The sequence below is a fragment of the Aquila chrysaetos genome, chromosome 11 (genome assembly GCF_900496995.4).
Source record: "Aquila chrysaetos chrysaetos chromosome 11, bAquChr1.4, whole genome shotgun sequence".
Lineage (NCBI taxonomy): Eukaryota > Metazoa > Chordata > Aves > Accipitriformes > Accipitridae > Aquila > Aquila chrysaetos.
Genome location: NC_044014.1, coordinates 31242219 through 31262120, shown reverse-complemented (window position 1 = coordinate 31262120; position 19902 = coordinate 31242219). Strand labels below are relative to the sequence as shown.

The 19902-nt window shown below is 39.5% G+C and overlaps 2 protein-coding genes and 1 long non-coding RNA gene across 12 annotated transcripts in view; 2 read left to right on the top strand and 1 right to left on the bottom strand.

Annotated features, from left to right (window-relative positions):
• SHLD2 (shieldin complex subunit 2) overlaps positions 1 to 12416 on the top strand; it is a 53200-nt gene extending 40784 nt beyond the window's left edge. For 5 of the 6 annotated variants that reach the window (XM_030031167.2, XM_030031168.2, XM_030031172.2 and 2 more), the window contains 3 exons: positions 1105 to 1220; positions 1839 to 5403; positions 11943 to 12416. In XM_030031167.2, the coding sequence (XP_029887027.1) occupies positions 1105 to 1220; positions 1839 to 2011 (289 nt within the window). In that variant the 3' untranslated portion in view covers positions 2012 to 5403; positions 11943 to 12416. The remainder of the gene's footprint in view (positions 1 to 1104; positions 1221 to 1838; positions 5404 to 11942) is intronic. The other variant, XM_041127359.1, reaches the window with a different exon arrangement.
• LOC115348453 (synaptotagmin-15-like) lies at positions 5519 to 19317 on the bottom strand. 5 transcript variants are annotated; one of them, XM_030031198.2, is made up of 9 exons: positions 19065 to 19312; positions 18282 to 18426; positions 14912 to 15110; positions 14079 to 14221; positions 13240 to 13424; positions 12243 to 12413; positions 11614 to 11734; positions 8805 to 8984; positions 5519 to 7492 (listed from the first exon to the last, which is right to left on the bottom strand). In XM_030031198.2, exons 2-9 carry the CDS (start codon positions 18289 to 18291, stop codon positions 7356 to 7358), a joined length of 1146 nt encoding a protein of 381 aa, XP_029887058.1. In that variant the 5' UTR covers positions 18292 to 18426; positions 19065 to 19312; the 3' UTR covers positions 5519 to 7355. The 5 variants fall into 5 exon arrangements, with proteins under 5 accessions (XP_029887058.1, XP_029887056.1, XP_040983297.1 ...); XM_030031196.2 differs by having other exon boundaries at positions 13240 to 13535; positions 19065 to 19311; XM_041127363.1 differs by lacking the exon at positions 8805 to 8984 and having other exon boundaries at positions 13240 to 13535; positions 19065 to 19317.
• On the top strand, positions 14217 to 15761 carry LOC115348455. Its single transcript, XR_003925826.2, has 2 exons — positions 14217 to 14336; positions 14985 to 15761. It is a non-coding gene; the product is annotated as an uncharacterized LOC115348455 (long non-coding RNA).
• Positions 19318 to 19902: the final 585 nt, after the last annotated feature.

The following is a 19902-nucleotide window of genomic DNA, read 5'->3' as shown; positions in this document are numbered from 1 at the left end:
TGATCAGAGCAGCGCAGATTTTCTAAGAAGTGTGAGTATTGTGATGGTGCAGATGTTGCAGGTCAAATTGTAAGTAGTCTCAGGGCAGTCAAAGAGCATATGTTGGGTAGAAGCTGTATTAGCTGTATAAACGATTAGGCTTAGTAAAATCACTCAGAAGCTTGAAAGCAAGCAGAAACTACCTGTTGAACATCACTATAGAGGACTGCTAATGTATCATCATCTCACAGAAGCATAGCAAAAAACAATAGCAAGGACTTATTTGGGGGAACAATAAAAAAGGTATGGCATCAATATTGACAGGTTGAAAAGACAAACCTTGAAATATAGGGAATACCTGTACTAAAAAAAGGATCACTTCTTACCAGTTGTTTGTCATCCAATATCACTTTTGAATCATGTAAAACAGCAAAATTTTGAAAGACCAGTGCTTGTGGGACAGCAATCCCTAACCAGGTTCATTTCAGACCTAATAGGAATACTATTGACCATATGATTTCCAGGAAGAGGAGGGATTTTTACTTGTATAAGGTTATGTGAAACCATTTGGTATTTGTCATAGTACAAAAGATACTATCTTGGTATTGTGTAGTGGCTATGAAGTGGTGTACTAAGACAATATTAGGTGATGTTGATACAGATGATACAATTCCAAGTGATACAGCTAAGCTTGTCTCCCTACTTTGCATTTCAAATCTCTATGTACTGCTTGTATATTTGTAGGTACATATACTTACATATTAACATTTATACTTTAAATATATAAAGTTCAAAGCCATAAATGACATAACACTAATTTCATAACAGTGCAGCTCTCGTCTTCTGGGAAAAGACTACTGCCTAAGCATTGTTTTCTGCAGTTCTCTGAAAGTAAGGCTTACTTGATAGGTTTAGAAGTTATTTTAACATTGAGTAGTAAATTCAATATACATATCTCAAACTCATTCCAGCTCTACAGATTTGACAGAGATGAGTGCATAGAGATTTTCTAGTTCTTGGTGTTATGTTGGAAGGTAATATTACATTGTATTACTTTCAGAAATTTTGCTTCAGTCAAAGAAACATAGCAGCTAACTTTCAAGAGTTTTTTGTTTTCTGATCTAGACCTGCTTTGATGACAGTAGAAGATGGAGGATATGAAATCTATGTTCATGTGGTGTCTGAGTTGATGGAAAAAATCTTCCTCAATATTCCTGCAGACTGGCTGAACAGATTAGTAGGTACTGTTTCATGAATTACTTGTGATAGAAACAGGCAGCAAAATTCACTATGGAAGTAAAATTATTAATTATTGACAATTTAGAATTGGGATGAGATTGTTCTGGAAATATGATGATTGCTCATAAGTAAGTCTTGTATAAGACAAAACCAACCTCAAAGAGAACACTTCAGTTGCTGTCTGACAAACTCAGAAGTTCAGAGTTGAGGTAGCAACAACAAGAGGTGAGATGGTATGAGCATTTATTGTATGTTATATAACTAAATATTCGGTAACTAAATGGATTCCTTATATGCAAAATAGAATCTCCTAGCAGTTTTTAGAAATAGCTAACATGCTTTCATGACGTAAATAACTGAGCGGTGTTTCAGACGGGCTTTCTTTGATACATCCTGTTTGACTTCTTGAGAGGTGTTTTACATTATTCACAGGTGTGAGTTTAAGGAGTAACAGTCTTATCACATCTGTTTTTAATGACTTTTTAAAAACAAAGTTAATTTTTTATTCAGACATTGAGATACACTTCCAGTAATTCAGTGTAGCTTTCACGGAGGTGGAACTTAAATGTTAGGTGCTATTGTGAAAATAAAGAGTAAATTGGATTGTTCTGTCTTTGCAGTGCCCTCTTCAGATATGATCTACAGCACAATAGTAGCAGATCTGTGTCATTTGCTGCTATCGGATAAGGAAGCATCCTATTTGTTGGAAATTAGGAGCCATTTTGTGCTAGATGAAAACAGCTATCCTTTGCAAAAGGATTTCCATCTGCTAGATTTTCATCCTGATCTTTGAAGCATTGACCTCTGCAATAACTGAGTAACAGAGACCGTAGGAACACACAGATGGCAAACAGAAGAAAAAATGAATTAGCTCAAGGAAGCAAATCTCTTTAAAATACAAGAAAGGATTTTGGCTTTAATGTATACAAAAAACACCCAAAAGGACTGGTATGGAATATCTACTAATAGTATATACTGCTGCTGTAATACTGATAAATTGTCATAAAGTATATTTTTATACGTACATTTTTATCTTAATGAACTCTTGCTGGGTATCTGTTTTCCTTTTCTCCCCAGAAAAGTTCACTAGTATTGAGAGACTGCATTTTTCTCAGATATGGTAGATCAGAGGAAGACTGCCACAGTTCAGTAATATTTTAGTTACAAGGTTTTTGTTTTTCTTACCCTGTATGCTGTCTGTAACTTGGTTATGTCTTTGCTTGCTTAGCTGTTGTGGTTGCTTTCCTTCTTTTAACAGCAGAATTTCTGCCATTGTTTTCTCTTGTAAAACAGAACTGTCTCAATGACCCTAATTTTGTGTATCTAGAAGTTATTGCACCAATTTAAGAGGTTTTAAACAGTTTAAACTGGTGCATTCTTTCGTGGACACTTTAAATGATTTAATTGTTGTAGTATTTATTGTTGTAGTATTTATCCAGCATAAGTTGGTAAATAAACTTAATCACCTTAAGCCAATTTAATCAGTTTAACACTGGTCTGCAACATTTTCTCCCAACTTGATCAGATTTAGAAATTAATTTAATTCTTTTTGAAGTCTTACTGTATTTTGATAGTGATTTTTATCAGTAAAAGACTGAGTAAATGATGACTGCACCTAACTTCATAAAGTAACAATCTCTCAGGCTTCAAACAGAACTGTTCTCAAAACTGAATTTGGTAAATCAAGTTGTCAAATGGAAGTAATATGACTGTTGAACAGCTTTCATGTGCTGTTTCTTGGAAGTGGCTACTTACAATTGAATAACCATGTTTCTTGGTGCTAGTTTGGATTCTGTTGTATCTCATGGGAAACCAGTTTGGGACCGTTGGTTTTTAATGATGTTGATTAGAGCTATGTGTAAGCCATGCATTTTCTTGTGTACCAATAAAGGGAAAGGTAGTAATGTTTCTGATCAGTCTGGCAGCAAGAGAGAATCCTAAGGACTGTTGGATAACATTGAAGAAATGAATTCTCAGCTGAAGTTTCATGAGGTCACTTATCTTATTTCTGTATTTAACTACTTGTGTACTGATCAATCTGGTCAGAGTCTATTGATCAAACAAGTTCATGCAGCTCTGCTCGTAGCAAACTTAGTCTTCCGGTTTAAGCTCTAGCCATCTTGTGATAAAATAATTCCCCAATATTTTTGTCTATCTCTGAAAGTGTCTTAACAGTTTTGTCAGCAAGCTTAGAAATGCTGGTCTTATGCCAGCAAAATCAATTTCCTGCTGTGCCAAGATACCTGAGACTAGTATAAGACAGACAGCACAGTGACACCAAAAACTATGCTCAACACTAGCACCACTGGTGTGCAAATCATGTGCAAATGGCAGGACAAAATCTCCAGAAGAAACTAGGTAGCCCCTTATACAAATGAAATACTGCAGAGTCTCTCTAGAGGAATGATAATTTCCACAATGTTGAGCCTAGGGCAAGGGAGGAACCAGTCACAGAGGAGAATTGTAGCATCCTTGTCTGATGATCAAGAATGAAAACTTACTTTTGCTACTGTTAATAAATTGTGCCTAAAGATAATATGGAAAATCACGGCTTTGTAGAACGAGAATTCGAGACTTGCAATGATTGAATTTCACCTCACTTGTAAAAGCACTTTTTATCTTTAGTTTCATGTGACCTGGCAAAAACAGGATGACATTGTCCCAACCAATCACCTTGGGGAAAGTCCTAAGCATCTGTGCCTTTTATACCTTATTCTAACTATGCTTTACTCAGTAGTGTCTGATTCTGGAATGTGAATTTCTTAATGCCAGGGAAGACTATATTGAAGGGAAGAGCAATTTCAGTGTTTGGGTTTAAATGAGATATTAGCACTAATGCTGATCCTGTATGAGTGAAAACATTCCCGGAGCATTTTGAGTTTAGTAAGACTCTTGAAAACCAGACATCGATTACATTAGAGAAATCCTAAAGATTGTTTTACATCCTGTCAATGTGTGGTCTCATTAGGATGATTTGATAACTTTGGGCAAAGTCGTGCCAGCTGGATTAGTGAGCTGTATGGGACTAACCAAGTTCTACATACTGTGGTTAGATCTCTCCAGCTGACTCGGACCAGACTGCCTCATTCTCTTCTCATGATTTTTCAGATCACCACTCTGACTCTTGTTTAACAGTATTCCTTCTTGAAATCCAAGCTACGAACATGATACCATAGCTCAATGTTAACTTTAATAAATTTACCATAATTCTATAGTTTCTTTGGTTCCTAGTAATTCTGTGTAAAATTTCTAGGTCCTGCTGCCTTCAGACTTTTCTCCCTGCCTTTCAAACAGGAAACCATTTCACTTTCTGTGCCTCTGTCTGAGATAGAGATTTCTTCTGAAGGAGCATTTTGATCCTTTATCACCTCTAATGCATTTTGCTCCCTTTCAGTTTCATCAAGCTGCTGCTTTTAGAATGTACTATTAGGAGCAAGCAATTATCAAATAAATCCATCTGGTTTCTCATGTCCTCACTTAGAGGAAGGATAGAGTAGTGCAGATAGCACTGATCATTAGGCTTCCTAAAACACTAGTATAGGTATAATTTTAATTGGGAGAGAAGGTAAGGTAGAGAGTAGTCCATAAGGGAATATAAATAAATACTCTGCTTGAGTAGTGGTAGGGCTTCTTCTCTTGAGATCCTGTTCTCTAGAACAAGAATGTAACCATTATGTCTGTTCTAAAATGGTGGTAAGTTGCTGCTTACTGTCATTTGATGGGGTTGTACTTTCATTAAGTTACATGCTGGATTTATTGCAGAGCTTTATAAATTCCTGTATTTGTCAATAGTAATGGGAAGTATTGAGGAAGGTGTCACATTTTGTATGAGCTTATATCTATTTCTTGTTTATTTCTTGGATGGGTATTTTCTGTACTATGCATCTTGGTAAAATTCTAAAATTTTTTAGAGGAAAAGAAGCACTGTTAGGCACTGAGAGATCATGTAATCATTCCTCCTCCTTCATCTTGATATAAGTCTCAAGCACAAGACCAGATGGATGATCCGTAAAAGGCAGTAGGTAAAAAAAATTGTTCTATTATGTGACAATTGATAGCACTGTGTTACAATTCCTTCTTTAATAATCTCGCTTTACTGGAATAACTTTCTTGTTCAGCAGTAGTCAAAAAGGACCCTTCTCATTTACTTCACTTGGATAACCTTGAGCAAAGTCAAGTACATCGGTAAGTGCATTTAAATATGTTTCTTCATGATTTTAGCTGGAATTATTGAATACACCAACTGGAAGTATTGGTACTTTTAATGTATAAGAAGCACAAAGAAAAGAGACCACATTAGTACAATGCATTGTTTTATTACTTGGACCATACTGTACATCAAGTCAGACAGGTGACTTCCCACTTCAGAGGTATATATAATGTTAATAGACACTGTACATGACATGCATCTTCCTGCACAAAGTAGTAAAGAATGTTTCAGACAGTTAGGTTAACAGTTTACATTTAAGATATTTAATGTTTATTGGTATAATTTAAATCAGAGGGACATAATGTATTTGGTAAAATTGCTTTATTATAGTAATGTAGTTATCATAAGGTCTCTATATAGTTTTCCTTCCCAGATCAAACATGTTGCCTGTTAGATTAGTTTTCAGTGGTTTTGTAGGAGTAAAATTTGAAAACAGCTGTTTGGGGTTGGGGGTGCTGGCATTATTCATTTAACAGAGATATAATGAGGGTTGGTTTTGTAAAATCCAATTAAATGTAATGAGTCTAGGCTCACCTTATATCCAGCGGTGCAGTTAGCAAGATGGACTGAGGGTACCATGTAACATTTCAAATAGGGGATCAGGTGAAGTGGAGTCTGTTATCTTACAATTCCTCTCAGATATATTCTCATTCATAGTATTTCCTTTAGATAACAATATTATCAAAGTGGAAAGTGTTCTCATCTCCCCAGAGAAGCCTCATTTTTTTAATATATTGAATTAATTAATATTGTATCCTGTTTGAAAGGAAGTTGGCTTTCTTTCAGCTGCAGAGAATAATGGTCCTCTTGGAATGTAATTGTGCAAAATGTTTTGCTGCAATAGTCTGTGTGTCTGGTTTACAGCTGTGTAGCATGAAAGGTACAGAGTTCAGGTCCCCAGTGAACAATCAAGAAGAGAAGACTGTCCTATTTACTTTATTTTTATTAAAAATAAATGCTCTGAATTATTTTACAGAACAGTAATTTACTTAACAAAGAAAACTCTACCACTAAAATAGACAAATGTTCTGGGGGCTTAAGCTAATTGAATTTTCTGTGTAAGAATGGCCACACTAGGTCAAACCTAAGGTTATTGTAATCAATGCTCTGTCTTCAGGAGAGATGTGTTTAGGGAGAAATATATAAGGACCGGACAGGTGCCTTGTATTACTTTCTCAGAGTACTCCAGTAGTCCTGCAAGCCTCCAATCATTTGTGACTTCAGGACTTCTTTTATGCTTCTCCCTTAGTGTCAACACAGTGTGTTGTATGTTGGAGTCAGCTGAAAACATCGAACTGAATTACTGCAAGAAATGCATTGTGCTGAGGGTTGTGAACAGGTGCTCCTAGGTTTTTGATCAAGAAACACTCAGTACTTTCCACCACTCATATTCAAAAGAGGTTTTAAATATAATGCTGCTATTGTAAATAAATGTAAATTTAGTAGTCAACATCTTTGGGGCTTTGTCTGTTTCGGCATACTTAGTGGGTTTCCATCCCTTTTGGTGAAGCTACTCTGTGGTGATGCAAGGCAGTGGACAGTTAGGCCTGGTATCATCGTTGACAATTCTTAGGTTGTTTTAGGTTCTGTCCACATGATGGATGATCATTTGTGCCCAGCATAACCAAGAATTGGAATTTACTAATCAAAATAACTAATACTGGGAGATTGTTTGTCTTCCTGTTTTGTTTACTCTGCTGCATATTAATTAAATTGGAAATACATTTTAAAGAGAGGAAAGATAGAGTTCCAGCCTACCAAGGACCAGGTCTTCTCTTTGCATTTGGGCAAGGAAAGAATATACTTATTTTATTCTTGTCTACTTAGGAGTGTAAAGTGGTCAAAGATTTTGTACCCTTTATCATTAGATTAGGAAAGACAGTGAGAGCTTTTCCATTTTAAGGTTGTTTTTTTTAATCCGTGCTGTTTACATGCTGTGGCAGAGAGCATGCCATTGTTTAACCAACTCCTTGGGCTTGCTGATCATTTCATTCCAGTGTTCTAGTTCTTTGCCGCGGGTATACATGAAAGGCCCAACTATTACACGTCCTAGCAGATGTGTTTCTGGGAAAACAAAAAAAGCTATTAGTGATTAACACCTGTGAGAGCTTCTCTGAAATCCTTACCTAAATTAGAATATTAACTTGTATTTCTCAAAGTAATGCATGTTCTGAAAGTTATTTTTAAACCAAAATTTTCATCGAGGAATTCACTCTAGATTTCAAGTTCCATAGTTTCTACATGCTAAGACTCAGCATTAAAAGGTACTGCAGTAAGTGGGCCTACCCTATTGCCTGCACTCTAAACTAGAATCTGTTTAATGTGCACAGACCTATATCTGCTCAGCCCCTGTACCTCAAGTGTACTGTGGAAGTGTGTGCTAGTTTGGGGCATCAGCAAACCTAGTAGGATTCATATGATGCTCTAGCTTGGGAAAGAATAGATTTAGTTACTGAGACAGCTGGGAGTGGCAATATGTGGGTTGCCACTGACCACCCTCTGCCAGTGAGGGGATTGTGTCTTCGTGCCTGAACTTTTCAGCTGTGGGTGGGGAGAACAATTTGAACGTGCCTTACATGAACTTCAGAATGTTTGTAAAGCATTTGGCTGTCTGCAAGTGAAAATGATGAAAGGCTTGAGTACTGATCCTGGTTCTTGTCAATCCTCAAAGCCAAAGCACCTCCCCAAAATGTCACCTAAAGGAATTATTTTAGGGGCATATGAATCCAAACGAGGGTATTAACGTTTCATTATTGAGATCATATTTGTACTGCAGGGAAGATGTTTTTCTTGTGAGCAGTGGAAATACTGAATTCTGATTTCTTTTTCTAAGCAGAACTCCTTAATGGATTCTCTGACAATTAGTAAGAGGTAACCCTCAAGCATCAGGTTTTCTGATCCCTCCCCCAAACGGGGATGTTTGTAATCTCTCTTTCTTCTTTCTCACTGCTTGAACTGCTGTGATAATTAAAATTCCTATTCCTCTTTCAAATTTGGTTAGGAACAGTGAATGCCTTCACAGTTTTGGAGGTTGGGGGTTATACACATGAGTGTTCACAGAACGTAATTGTATAAGCTTTTTTTGTTAGGATACCAGAATGAAACAACAGTACAGCACCTTGTACTGACAGTGACTAGCCTACAGATATTTTATTCATGTCTTCCATTAAATTTATCTTTAGCCTCTGAAATAGAGACATACACTTACTACAATAATTTATTCTGCTTTTTAAAGAAACAGCCTGTGAAATTCCCCCAACCTTTTATATGTTTTGTGATTGTTTCGGAAAAGGAATTAGTTCCTCCCATGTTTAAATATATCTGCAATATGTAAGAGATTTACAACATCTTAAGTGTAATAATTTATATAGCTTACTTTCTCCCTTGATACTCTGGAGCACAGATAGACTCAGGCTTGCTGTATCCAGCTCTGTCTGATCTGCCTTGAAACTGAAGGTTTCATTATACACTGGATTGGGAGATCCCAGAACAGCTGTTGTCTTTTTACTTTTGATGAATTTGTTATGGTTCATTAGTGAGACTTTGACATACACACCTTGGAGAGAAAGAAATTCAAGAAGAAAATACATCAGAGGCAGTTGGGAGAAGTCTTAAGGAATTTCTTGCTTTCAGGAGTCAATATTAAGTATAAAATTAGATCATGAACAACTCGTGAAATGTGCATGGCAATGCATAACATTAAGCAAGGAGTACACAAAGTACTTGGGGTGCAGTTTTGTAGTACACTTTCCAATTTAAGAGCTGTTAAAAGGAGCAGTCATATTCTTACCCTGCATCCTTGATCTTATATTTGTGTACCTTCCCTTCATCTGATGGAGACTTCTTTGAAGGCTTAGTTTGCTGGGTCAGTAGTTAATTTCGTATATTTGATCATGATTGTTTGATCTAACACAAGGGAGGCTGTGATGGAGAAGCCATGTTGTAGAGCTGCAGCCTGTGCTTGGATTGGATGTGTTTCAGGGGAACAGATTCTCCTAGTCAAAGAATCTTTAAACAAAAGGTTTTACTAATGACTTCTAGCCCTGTGGTAAGGGATTCTACAAAAAATTTCAGGAAAAGATGAACGATCTCTGCTCATTCTTCTAGAAAATATTAAAAAAATTGTGAGTGAGTGTGGGAACAAGAACACCAAAAAACTTTGCTTCCTGAAGGGGACCTGTATTGCATTGTGGTCTTGTTCAGTAGATCTTTGACAATGAGATCCAGAGCAGCCTGAAATTGTCCATTCTTCCCTACCCTTCTACAAAATCTAGTGACAAACATGTAGAAATTTCATCTTAATTGATGGCTAAAGATCTCTTCTTTTGCAGTGAAGCAGTAATAGATTCTATGCTTCTCCTGTGTTTATTACTACCTGCTGTTCACTTCCTTAAGGTTCATCTGTATAGCAAAAATAATTAGAAATGTCAGGATTGAGACAGCATTTGATGGACTCCTAATGTCTCCTTGTTATTTCCACAGATCCAGTAGGCCCTCATTACTGTTGCAGAGGGTGCAGGATTACGAGAACAGATTTTTTTTTTTTATGACAGAGCTGCCACCTGAGTGCTATATATGGAAGGAGATACTATGTAAACTACTTGCACAAAGTCTGACTTTTCATTACTACCTTATTACTACTTAATAGATTTAATTCAGTAATTTGAATCTAAAAATGAATATTTCCTTACTGTCCTATACTGCATATCTGCCATCAAAGATTAGTGTTGCACTAATCCCTGTTAATATAGAAAACTTCTTATTCCAGTTTCTTCAGGATTTACCAGATAATCTGTGGACCCTAAATCATACTTGAAGGGCATTAGCAAAGGAAATAACCCCGAATTTATTTAATTTTCCTTTTTTTTTTCTTAGTAATATATTCTGGAGAAGTGCCTTCTGGCAGCTTTTCCCTCCAGAGCGTGCCCATGACTCTTGGTTGTTATGATAACTTCAAGTATACTAGCACTAAAATAACATGGCGGATTCATGTTAGATTTGTAGAAAGAAACACAGAGTTCTGGCTCTGTGCTACAGAACTTCACAACAACCTGCAAGCAAAGACATGATGTATTAAGTGTGCTCTCCCTCTCTTGTAAAGCTATTGACATGATGTAAAATTAGAACATTTGCTCTTAGTTCGTGATGCTACTTCCTTCATCTGCCACAAACAAGTCATATTTTTTTCTGGCCATCTTTACCTTGGTTATTTGTTTTCTAAAACTAATACATGCTGTAATATATTTCTCTTTCAACAAGTGCACAGGGTATGATTCTGCTTGTTGGAAACCTCTGTAGTCTCATTAATTTTACTGTGCATTTCTTCATTTGTGAGTTTTACTCTAAGCAGAGCAAATTTATCTCTTAACGTGAATGTAGATTTACTCAGAAGGCATGGTTTCTAAAGCTAAACATCCTGGTAACAGCCCATTCAAACCTCAGAAAAACTTCATGTGTGCATATAGAGAACTAAAACTCTTTAACTAATGGGTGTATTTTGTGTTTATATTATTTAGTTTCAAAGCCCTTCAAAAAAAATCACTACAGATTCAAACACAAGTTTGGTTCTTCCATCTATTTTGCTTTGAGTGTTTAGATTTTCAATAGCATTTTGAGGTAATCTCTATACTCAACATCTCTGAGCCAAGGACACATGAGCATGATGTACCAGGAAGACTCCCACTGCAGTAAGGAAGAAAAATTGTGACTCCATGCCATGGTCCTTTGAACAACAGCCAGGCTGTCCTTAAATGGGAATTTTTTCCAGTTCAGTTGTCCCTAGGGCAGCTGTTCAGTGTAAGCAGTTGTCCTGCAGCTGCTACCCCTGGGCTTTTGCCTTGAGGCAACTCTGTTGATATCAATATCCCCTGAAATGCTACCTTCCCTGGACTGGAGTGCAGCAAAGGGATGTTGCTCACTGTATTAAAGCTGGAGAGAAAAAATTGCTACTGATGACATGAGACAAACCATTTATTATGAAACAAAACCAAAACATAGCAGAACTGGCTATCAAAATCTAATTACCCCAGTAACAAAGTATGGCTTTTTTCCACTCAAATTAAATCACACGGATGTTTATTTGTTCTTTTCAGAGTCCCTCAGCACAAGCCTGGGTGGACAGATGAGGAAGGACCAAATTAAAACAGGAATTCTGGAGCTGATAGCAGAGAGGAAATCACACTTACTGACAGCATGGCTCTCCTCCTGGAGCTTTAATCCTCTTGCCCTCAGAACCACTACAGTGAGACGGCCCAGGTAGTCATTGTAGCTGAGGGAGAACTGGATATCACCATGCTCTGAAGGAGGCTTTGGAAGCAGAAGAACACTTGTCAAATATATCTCAAAAACTCTCTCTTCACACAGACAAATGGGGGGGGGGGCAGTTCTTCATACTAGTGGTTTCTGCCACACTAAGGTATGTGAGTGAATTGTAATAGCTTTATTTATGCTGTTGTGACATTTGATAGAACCAATTAATCAGCCTTCTGAACCTTTGAATTATTATCTCTTTCAGGTGATGCCTATTTCCTTGCTTCTGCTGCCTTTTTCTGCTCTTACTAATTCAAAACAAGCAAATAACAAAAGGCGCTTTCTTATGTATCTCCTAACTCATGTGACTGTTTCTGAGCAGTTGGATAATCCCTATACAATAGCTATGGATCTGCAGGTTGGTAAGATGGGAATTTTGATTCCAAATGTTTATCAAATACTTCTGCATCTGCTGTATACAACATACTTCTACTTCAGCTGTACCCCTCCGATACTTGTAAAATGACAGAAGTTCCACAATGCCAAGCAGCCTGGTATCACATACCTCCAAGTTTTCTTTCTCCAGATCTCTCCATATGACTAGTTTGTTGTCATCAGTCAATGTTTGATTTTTCAGTGGGAAGGTAACTTGGCCTAGGAGATGATGCTTCTTCTGTTTATCGACATGATAAACCAAAAACTTCAGAGTCCTTTGGAGCAACGTTTTACTGGAAACCTGTACAGGAAAAGAAAGAATATATTAATAATTACAAAACATCTGACACTTTCCTACTCTAGCATGACTTCAAAGGAAGAATTTTGCAAAGTATATTAAAGGTAGGTGGAGATTTCCTTTGATTATTTGAAGTGCACTTTCTTAATTTGCCTAAAGTTTTAGCTATGCAGAAGTCTAAAGATCCAAGCTAAAATAGAATGAGTTCATTTGACAATGTGAAGTTATCTGGCGGTTTTTCAACTCATCCAGATCTAGTGTTATATGATGCATTCACTTCCAGACACAAATGTTTAGAAATCTGTAAACACTCAGTTTTCAGTTGTCTGAAATACAAACTTTTTTGGTTTTAAAGCTTTTGTCTTGTGATACCTGCTGAAAGCCTCTTGACATAGGGAGCCAAGCTCCTAGCTTTACAGCACTATACAAATAGCATACCAGACATCTCATGAGTTCTAGTTTCTAGCCTGCTTCCACAGCAAAGAAACTAAAAGCTATGACAGCATTAGTTCAGTATTGGTTGCTTCTGGACTTCTAGAGCTGCTGGGCTAAACTCCTCAGCCATAGTTCAAACTAGAGTTTTCGTCATTCCTAGGGAAAGTTCTGGAACCCTCAACTTTGGTGTAGACCACACGTAAGATCAGTTCTGGAGCCACAGTCTTCTGTAGCCCAGGATCTCCAGAAGCTCCAGTAATAAATCCCATCTCCAGTGGAAACTACTTGTATATTGGTAGAAGTTTGTAGAAAATTAATTTTCACAAAACATGTACTGTAGTTTGACAAATCAATATTTGCAAACAAAAAACTGCTTCATCATAAGGACAAGTACCTGAAAAACAAAGTTTTCATCAAACTGCGGGTTAAGGGTTTTGCGTTTTGTTTTGGACTGCAAGTAGCTTCTTTCATCAGGCAGCAAGTAGATTTTCACAAATGGACTACAGGAATCAGCAGGAGGCTGTAGCTTTCTGACTTTGATCAAGGAGACGAGGAGCCTTTCTGACTCTTGCTCATATTCTATGGAAAACCAGAGGCGGCCAATGTTGCCTTCAGGAAAATCTGTCTCGCTTTTGTCTTCAGGAAACTTGTACAGCTCTGGGTTAATGGTCCCTACAACATAAGCTCCAGCTTCATGAAATAAAGAACAAGCACCCTCAGATTAGTATGAAGACCATAGCAGACATTTTTATAACCACTGCTGTGTTAGGGGAAATCACATTAATCTGTTTATTAACAATCCATTTTTGCATAAACTTGGTATTTTAACTTTTTATCCCTCAAATTTGGAGGAGTAGTTGCAGGCTGCACCACTTTTCTTTCTCTTATTCCTGTGACTGTACCTTGATAGTTTTAGGTATTTGTTGTTGCAATCTGCAACTGGTCACTCTACTGTTTCTGGGGACGACAATCAGACAATTCCTGAGTTACACTCATGTTATGCCTTTACAAAACACAGAAGGAGAGATTGCTTTGTCTGCTGTATGTGCAAGATCCCACAGCAGTGGGACCAGAATGGCTACATTCTGGCCCAATTCCTCTCTATATATAAAATATATAGTGTTTAGGGCTTGTACTGTGTAACACTGGTTACATCCCAGTAAACATGCTTCATAATAGTAGTTACCTTTTAAGAGTACCCTTAGAAAGAGTCCCATTTTTGCAATGCCATACCCAAAGAATGAAATGATGACCGTGGCCCAGACTGAGGAATCATGTAGGGGTCACTGCCTTCCTGAACGTGTTCTTCGTTCGTCAGGTTAATCCAGTCTCGCCCATGCAGCGTTGGTGGAATGATAAATGGAACACTTCTGGATCTGCTCAAGACAACAGCTACTGACTCTTCTGGTTTAAATATGGAAACCAAACTTGCTAACAGTAATAAATTTACTGTTCTTATCTCACAATTTTGCAAAAATTCTATGGAGATGTGTAAGTAGAAAAGATAAATACCCATCATTTTGCAATTGATTTTATTTGTATAATGCCTAGCGCTCCAGTGAGGGACATCAGATCTTAATTCTTCAAACAGATCCCTCACTTTTTCCCTTTCTTCTCCTTTAGAATTGATCTTTCAAAGGAAAGGAAGAATTAACTGCAGCTGCTTGGTTTTAAGCCCCAAAGCCTTGCAGTAACTAACTTTCTAAGAGATTCTCCTTTCTGAACTGAAGTCCTATTGTTTGGTTCTCAGATGCTTCATTATGAGACCACCAGGAATGACTCTGGAACATAGGCTGAATTTGTCTAGATAATAGATAAAGCTATCCATGCACCAATTACACTTGAATGTATTATCTCTTTTACATAAATCAGAAATAATCATTGCATTCATAGTTAAAGTATTATTTTCCTAAAGGAACAAAACAGAACATGACTTATGTTTTCATATAATTTAGGGGTCTTATTTATTTCTGTATATGCTTATAATTTGATCATCCCCTTATTTCAACTTGTAAAATCTCATATAAATTACCAATAGCGTATGCTTTAAAAACAACAATATGTACCTTCTGCTTTTTAGTTGAGTTTCAGAAGTTGACTGATCCTGAAAAAGGGCATTTGCATTTGTTGTTTTGACAGGACTGCTGAGCTTTTCATAAGAAAGGAGGCAGCAAAACTTCTTCCAGAGCAAGTATGCAGTTATTCCAATGAGAACAAATAAGAAGATCCCTCCTATTATACCTCCAGCAAGAGCAACTGCTTGTTCTGTTCAAACATAGAAGCCCATAAAGTATCAAAGTTATGTATGTTTTGGGGGTAGACAGGAATATTAAAGCTGACAGATTTATTTGATTTACATTCCAAAATTATTTTTAAATGAAACATTCTGCTCAAGTGCACATTTTTGTCTTTGGTTATAGCATGATACAACACCTGAAGACGTATGACATCAGCAGTGAGACATGAGAAAGTGTTCAGGTATGCTGGCAATGACTGCAATGTAAGAGACTATAAACAGGAAAAAAACCCCAAACCCAAAGAGTTGTTTGGGCTCTTATTTTACATTAGCATAAGCATTTACCTTAGCATGGCAGAAGTGCTAGAGCTTTCATAACAGAAGAAAAAGAAAACCCAGGAGCACCTAAGACAAAAGGTACCATTATTTTGGTTTGGTTTGTTCTTCCAACTGTTCATCTATGTTGAATTGAGGCTAGATCCTGGCACAAGGAACAAAGCAAAGCTCTAGGTTGTTTTCTTTCTAAGGATGCATGTGTTTCCTGATCTGTAAAGTCAAACTTAACTATCCCTTAACGCTGTTTCCTGAATCTTGATTACTTCAGATAAAATCAAATCTTGTATAATTTGGGGTTTGTTTTTTTCACACTAATAAAACTTAATAAATGTCTTCAATATGCATATGGGGAATTCAGTTGTGAGAATTTCTCACTGGACCAAGGGTAGACCATTGCTAATGGGCTCTGTTGATTGTTTTCCCATGTTTGCTGAGTATGCTAGAGTAAAAGGCTGGAAGGACCACTTCTGTACTGTACCTTATACCCAGCCTGCCTTGGCCTACCACTAAACTAGTGCTGGTGCATCAAGATGTGACTAGGTCTCAGCTGAGAACTGATCCTACCAGAATATGAGCCCAAACTGCTGAATTATCTTTCACTCTTGTTGTGGTTTAACCCCAGCCAGCAACTAAGCACCACGCAGCTGCTCACTCACTCCCCCCCCACCCAGTGGGATGGGGGAGAAAATTGGGAACAGAAGTAAAACTCGTGGGTTCGGATAAGAACGGTTTAATAGAACAGAAAAAAAGAAACTAATAATGATAACACTAATAAAATGACAACAGCAATAATGAAAGGTTTGGAATGTACAAATGATGCGCAGTGCAATTGCTCACCACCTGCCGATCGACACCCAGCTAGTCCCCGAGCGGCGATTCCCCGCCCCCACTCCCCAGTTCCTATACTGGATGGGACGTCCCATGGTATGGAATACCCTCTTGGCCAGTTTGGGTCAGCTGCCCTGGCTCTGTCCTGTGCCAGCTTCTTGTGCTCCTCCAGCTTTCTCGCTGGCTGGGCATGAGAAACTGAAAAATCCTTGACTTTAGTCTAAACACTACTTAGCAACAACAGAAAACATCAGTGTTATCAACATTCTTCACATACTGAACTCAAAACATAGCACTGTACCAGCTACTACGAAGACATTTAACTCTATCCCAGCTGCAACCAGGACAACTCTGCAGCCATGGGAGGCAGCTCAGGATCAGCTGAGGCTCTCCCCTGAAACTGAAGCAACAAAGCAACCTGGCCTTCTCTCACAACTGGTATTGACTTCCCCCCCCGCCACTACCCCTTCTCTGCTTTTAGGTGGTGATAACTGTGATTATGCTTTATTCCTTTCTCCTTTTTATATGTGCTTGGTAGGTACCTTGCAGTTAGTCACCTCTATAGGATGGTACAGGTAAATAATGACAATACAAGCACAAAATAATCAGTCAACACTAGTAGTAGTTTTGAATAAGAATTCAAAACTAATTTGATACAGTTTATTGATTAGAGCTATAAAGAGTACAGGAAGTGAGTTGCAAATACATGTATTACTGATCTTTTTCACTGTTGCTATGTTGCACTAAGTGATAAGAAATGTCCTTCAGCTACAGAACACTTATGTAAATACCTTGTGCTATAAAATTAACCTGGCCATAGTGCCTCAAAGGCCTTTATCTGATCCTATCTCCTTTTCCTGCATTTGGTACAGTCGTAGGAGCCAACTTATTTTTGCAGCTCCCCTCCAGGTGTGTTGCCTTAGCTCTCTGCAGGAATTGGCTGGCTGCTTCCCCATGAGTCCTGTAATCACTCAAGTCTCCCAGCACTTTGGAGCAACCACCCTGCTCATGGCTATAGCACAGCAACAGGCACTTTGCTGTCCTTGCAACCTGTAGGTGGGCTGAATAGGTTTCAGCGTTTAGCCAGGCTACTAGGACAATACTATTAGTAGAAGACTTACCCTGAGGAACAGGAAACAAGGACCTATTTGGTATGGGTTAATATTAATACAGAGACAAGTCTGGTTGTGCTACACTGGTAACTTAGTTTTGTTTCATAAGAATGCACAGTATGAGGAAATAAGTAACAAATGCAGTCCTGAGCGTGGAAATTCTGTGTGTTTGTTCCTCTTAGTTTTGTAGAGCATGCTCGAGTATGTCTTCAGTCAGATTGCCATTTTATTACAGCTTAGAAGGCCAGATGCAGAAAAACTGCCTTTAGTTTAATGCCCATGAACATAATAGAAATTAATGATTCTCTTCATAGAGATGTAGTATCAACAATACTAATGTTTTATGTGCCTGGTGGTTTTACTGTCCTGACATGGGTATCTTAAAGGTTAACATTTTAAGCAAGCTCAACAGGACTGTCTGTTTAACTCATTCTCTCCATTCCCAAGTCTTTAATGCTCTCAGCAGCAGTCCTGTGTGGGAACATCACCAGTTTGTCACCATTAAGGACAGTAAGCTGAGGTGCACTGTAAAGCAATATATAATACAGCAGCTGTGCATTGATTTTGGAGTAAGAGAATGAGTTTCCAATCTCTTCGTTACTGAGTTTAATGTACTGAATTTGTTTACTGCAAAATGATGATAAGTATTTATGACCCACCCACTGCCATTGGCTCAAATTCTGCTTTTTTTATTTTTGCACAGTGGCAGATGTAAGGTAAAGTTTTACCCATTTCAGTAAAGCTACCTATGATTTAATGAGGGTGAGGAGAATTTGGCTCCCTTTCAGTCCATCTTATCTGATTAGATCAGCAACAGAACCAGTAGCTTAGAGCACAATGTAGCACTAGTCACAAAATCAACCATTTAAATAAGTTGAAGCCATTGTGTAGAGGGAGAAAATACGTATCTTTTTAAATAACTACCTGTCATCATGAGAGATTGATGTATTGTATTCTGCTGTGGTACAGGATCATGGCAGCTGGAGACGGAAGAGACCTGTTGGACCACTTCATCTGCGAGTGGCCTGTGCTGGCGGACTGTCCACTGTTAATAGGTACCAGGTTTATCCTAGCGCAGAGAAATGTTGATGGTCATCATCTGTCTTCTTTGGGCCCGGATCCCCTTTTGCTTAGCGTCCGATGATATGTTTTTAATAAGCTTTTCTCAAACTTTGCAGTAAGCCTTTAGGAGTTACGACCCGCCGGTTCTCCATCAAAAGCTTTAATCCCTATATAAATACTCAGATTTAACGTTTACAGTACCAGCACGTGTACAGCGGAGCCCGAATTATTTGGGCTGGCAGGCAGACTCTTGGCACATGCCGTGCCTGTCTCAGGGAGCGAAGCTGTCGGTCCTCTGACAGCAGCGTGCTCCGGGCGCGGAATGAAGCTCGGAGCTGCCTAACAGCCCTGCAGGTCACGGGCCGCCGTTCCCTTAGCCGGCTGCAGGAGAGGGTCGGATAGGTTTACGGCGCTTTAGCTTCAGAGGCAGGTTTGAGTTGATTTCTCGCCCCAACTGCGGCGGCGGGGAAGGGGGTCCGGGGCTCCGGCTCGGACCCGCGGCGGGCCGGGCCGCCTGTTTTCCGAGGAGGGCAAAAGCTAGCGTCCCGGCAGGTGCCCGCCCCGCGGGGTGCGGGAGAAGCCGAGCCCTCCTGCCCGCGCCCGGCCCCGGCAGCGGGGCTGCCCTGCGCCCCCACCGGCACTTACCGGGCGTGGGTGCTCGCGTCCTGCGCTCACGGCCTCCGTCCCATCTCCTCGCAGGCGGCGGCTGCCCGCGGGCCCGGGGCTGCCGGCCATGTACCGGCCGCCCCCCCCCCCCTCCCCGCTATTGAAGGGCCGGTGGGGCCCTGGGGCGGCCCCTCCCCGGCCCGCCCCCGCGGCCCCACGGGTCGCACACGGGGGAGGCTGGAGACGCGCCACGGGTGGCGGTAGAGACGGGTCTGGTTCCCAGGGAAGGGAAGGGAAGGGAAGGGAAGGGGCGCGCTCGGAGGAAGTTCCAGCCTTAGCCAGGCTCTTCGTGCGGAGCCCGCCGACGCCGTGAGCCCCGGGAGGGCGGGCGGGCGGGCAGGGACAGCCACCGCGGAGTGTAACGGGTCTCGGCCGTGGCGGCGCGGGAGGGAGCTGTGGCAGCAGGCGGGGAAGTAGCCGCCGCGCGAGAGACATCTTCTGTCGGCCCGAGAACAACCCGTGCGGCCTTGGCTACGCGGGAGAGCTTCGGAGACTACGGTTATGCTCCGAAAAAGACTTTGATATTAGTAGTTTAGTTCTGAAAATCCGGGCGGGCAAGAAATTAGCGTGCGCTCGTGTAAAACTTTTAACAAACGGCGCAAGCCCAGAGAACGCAGAAGAGCTTTTTAGACAATTGCAGTTACAGCTTTTCCTATTTGTATTTACGAATGTAACGATCTGTAATCTCTTGTGTGCGTAACAAATACAACGCAATAGATCTTAACTAATAAAATTACTCGTGCGTAGTTCAGAAACAAAATTATTCACCTTCACTTGTTGCCCGCTAACGCTTGCTTCTTTCTGAGCTGGTATGACG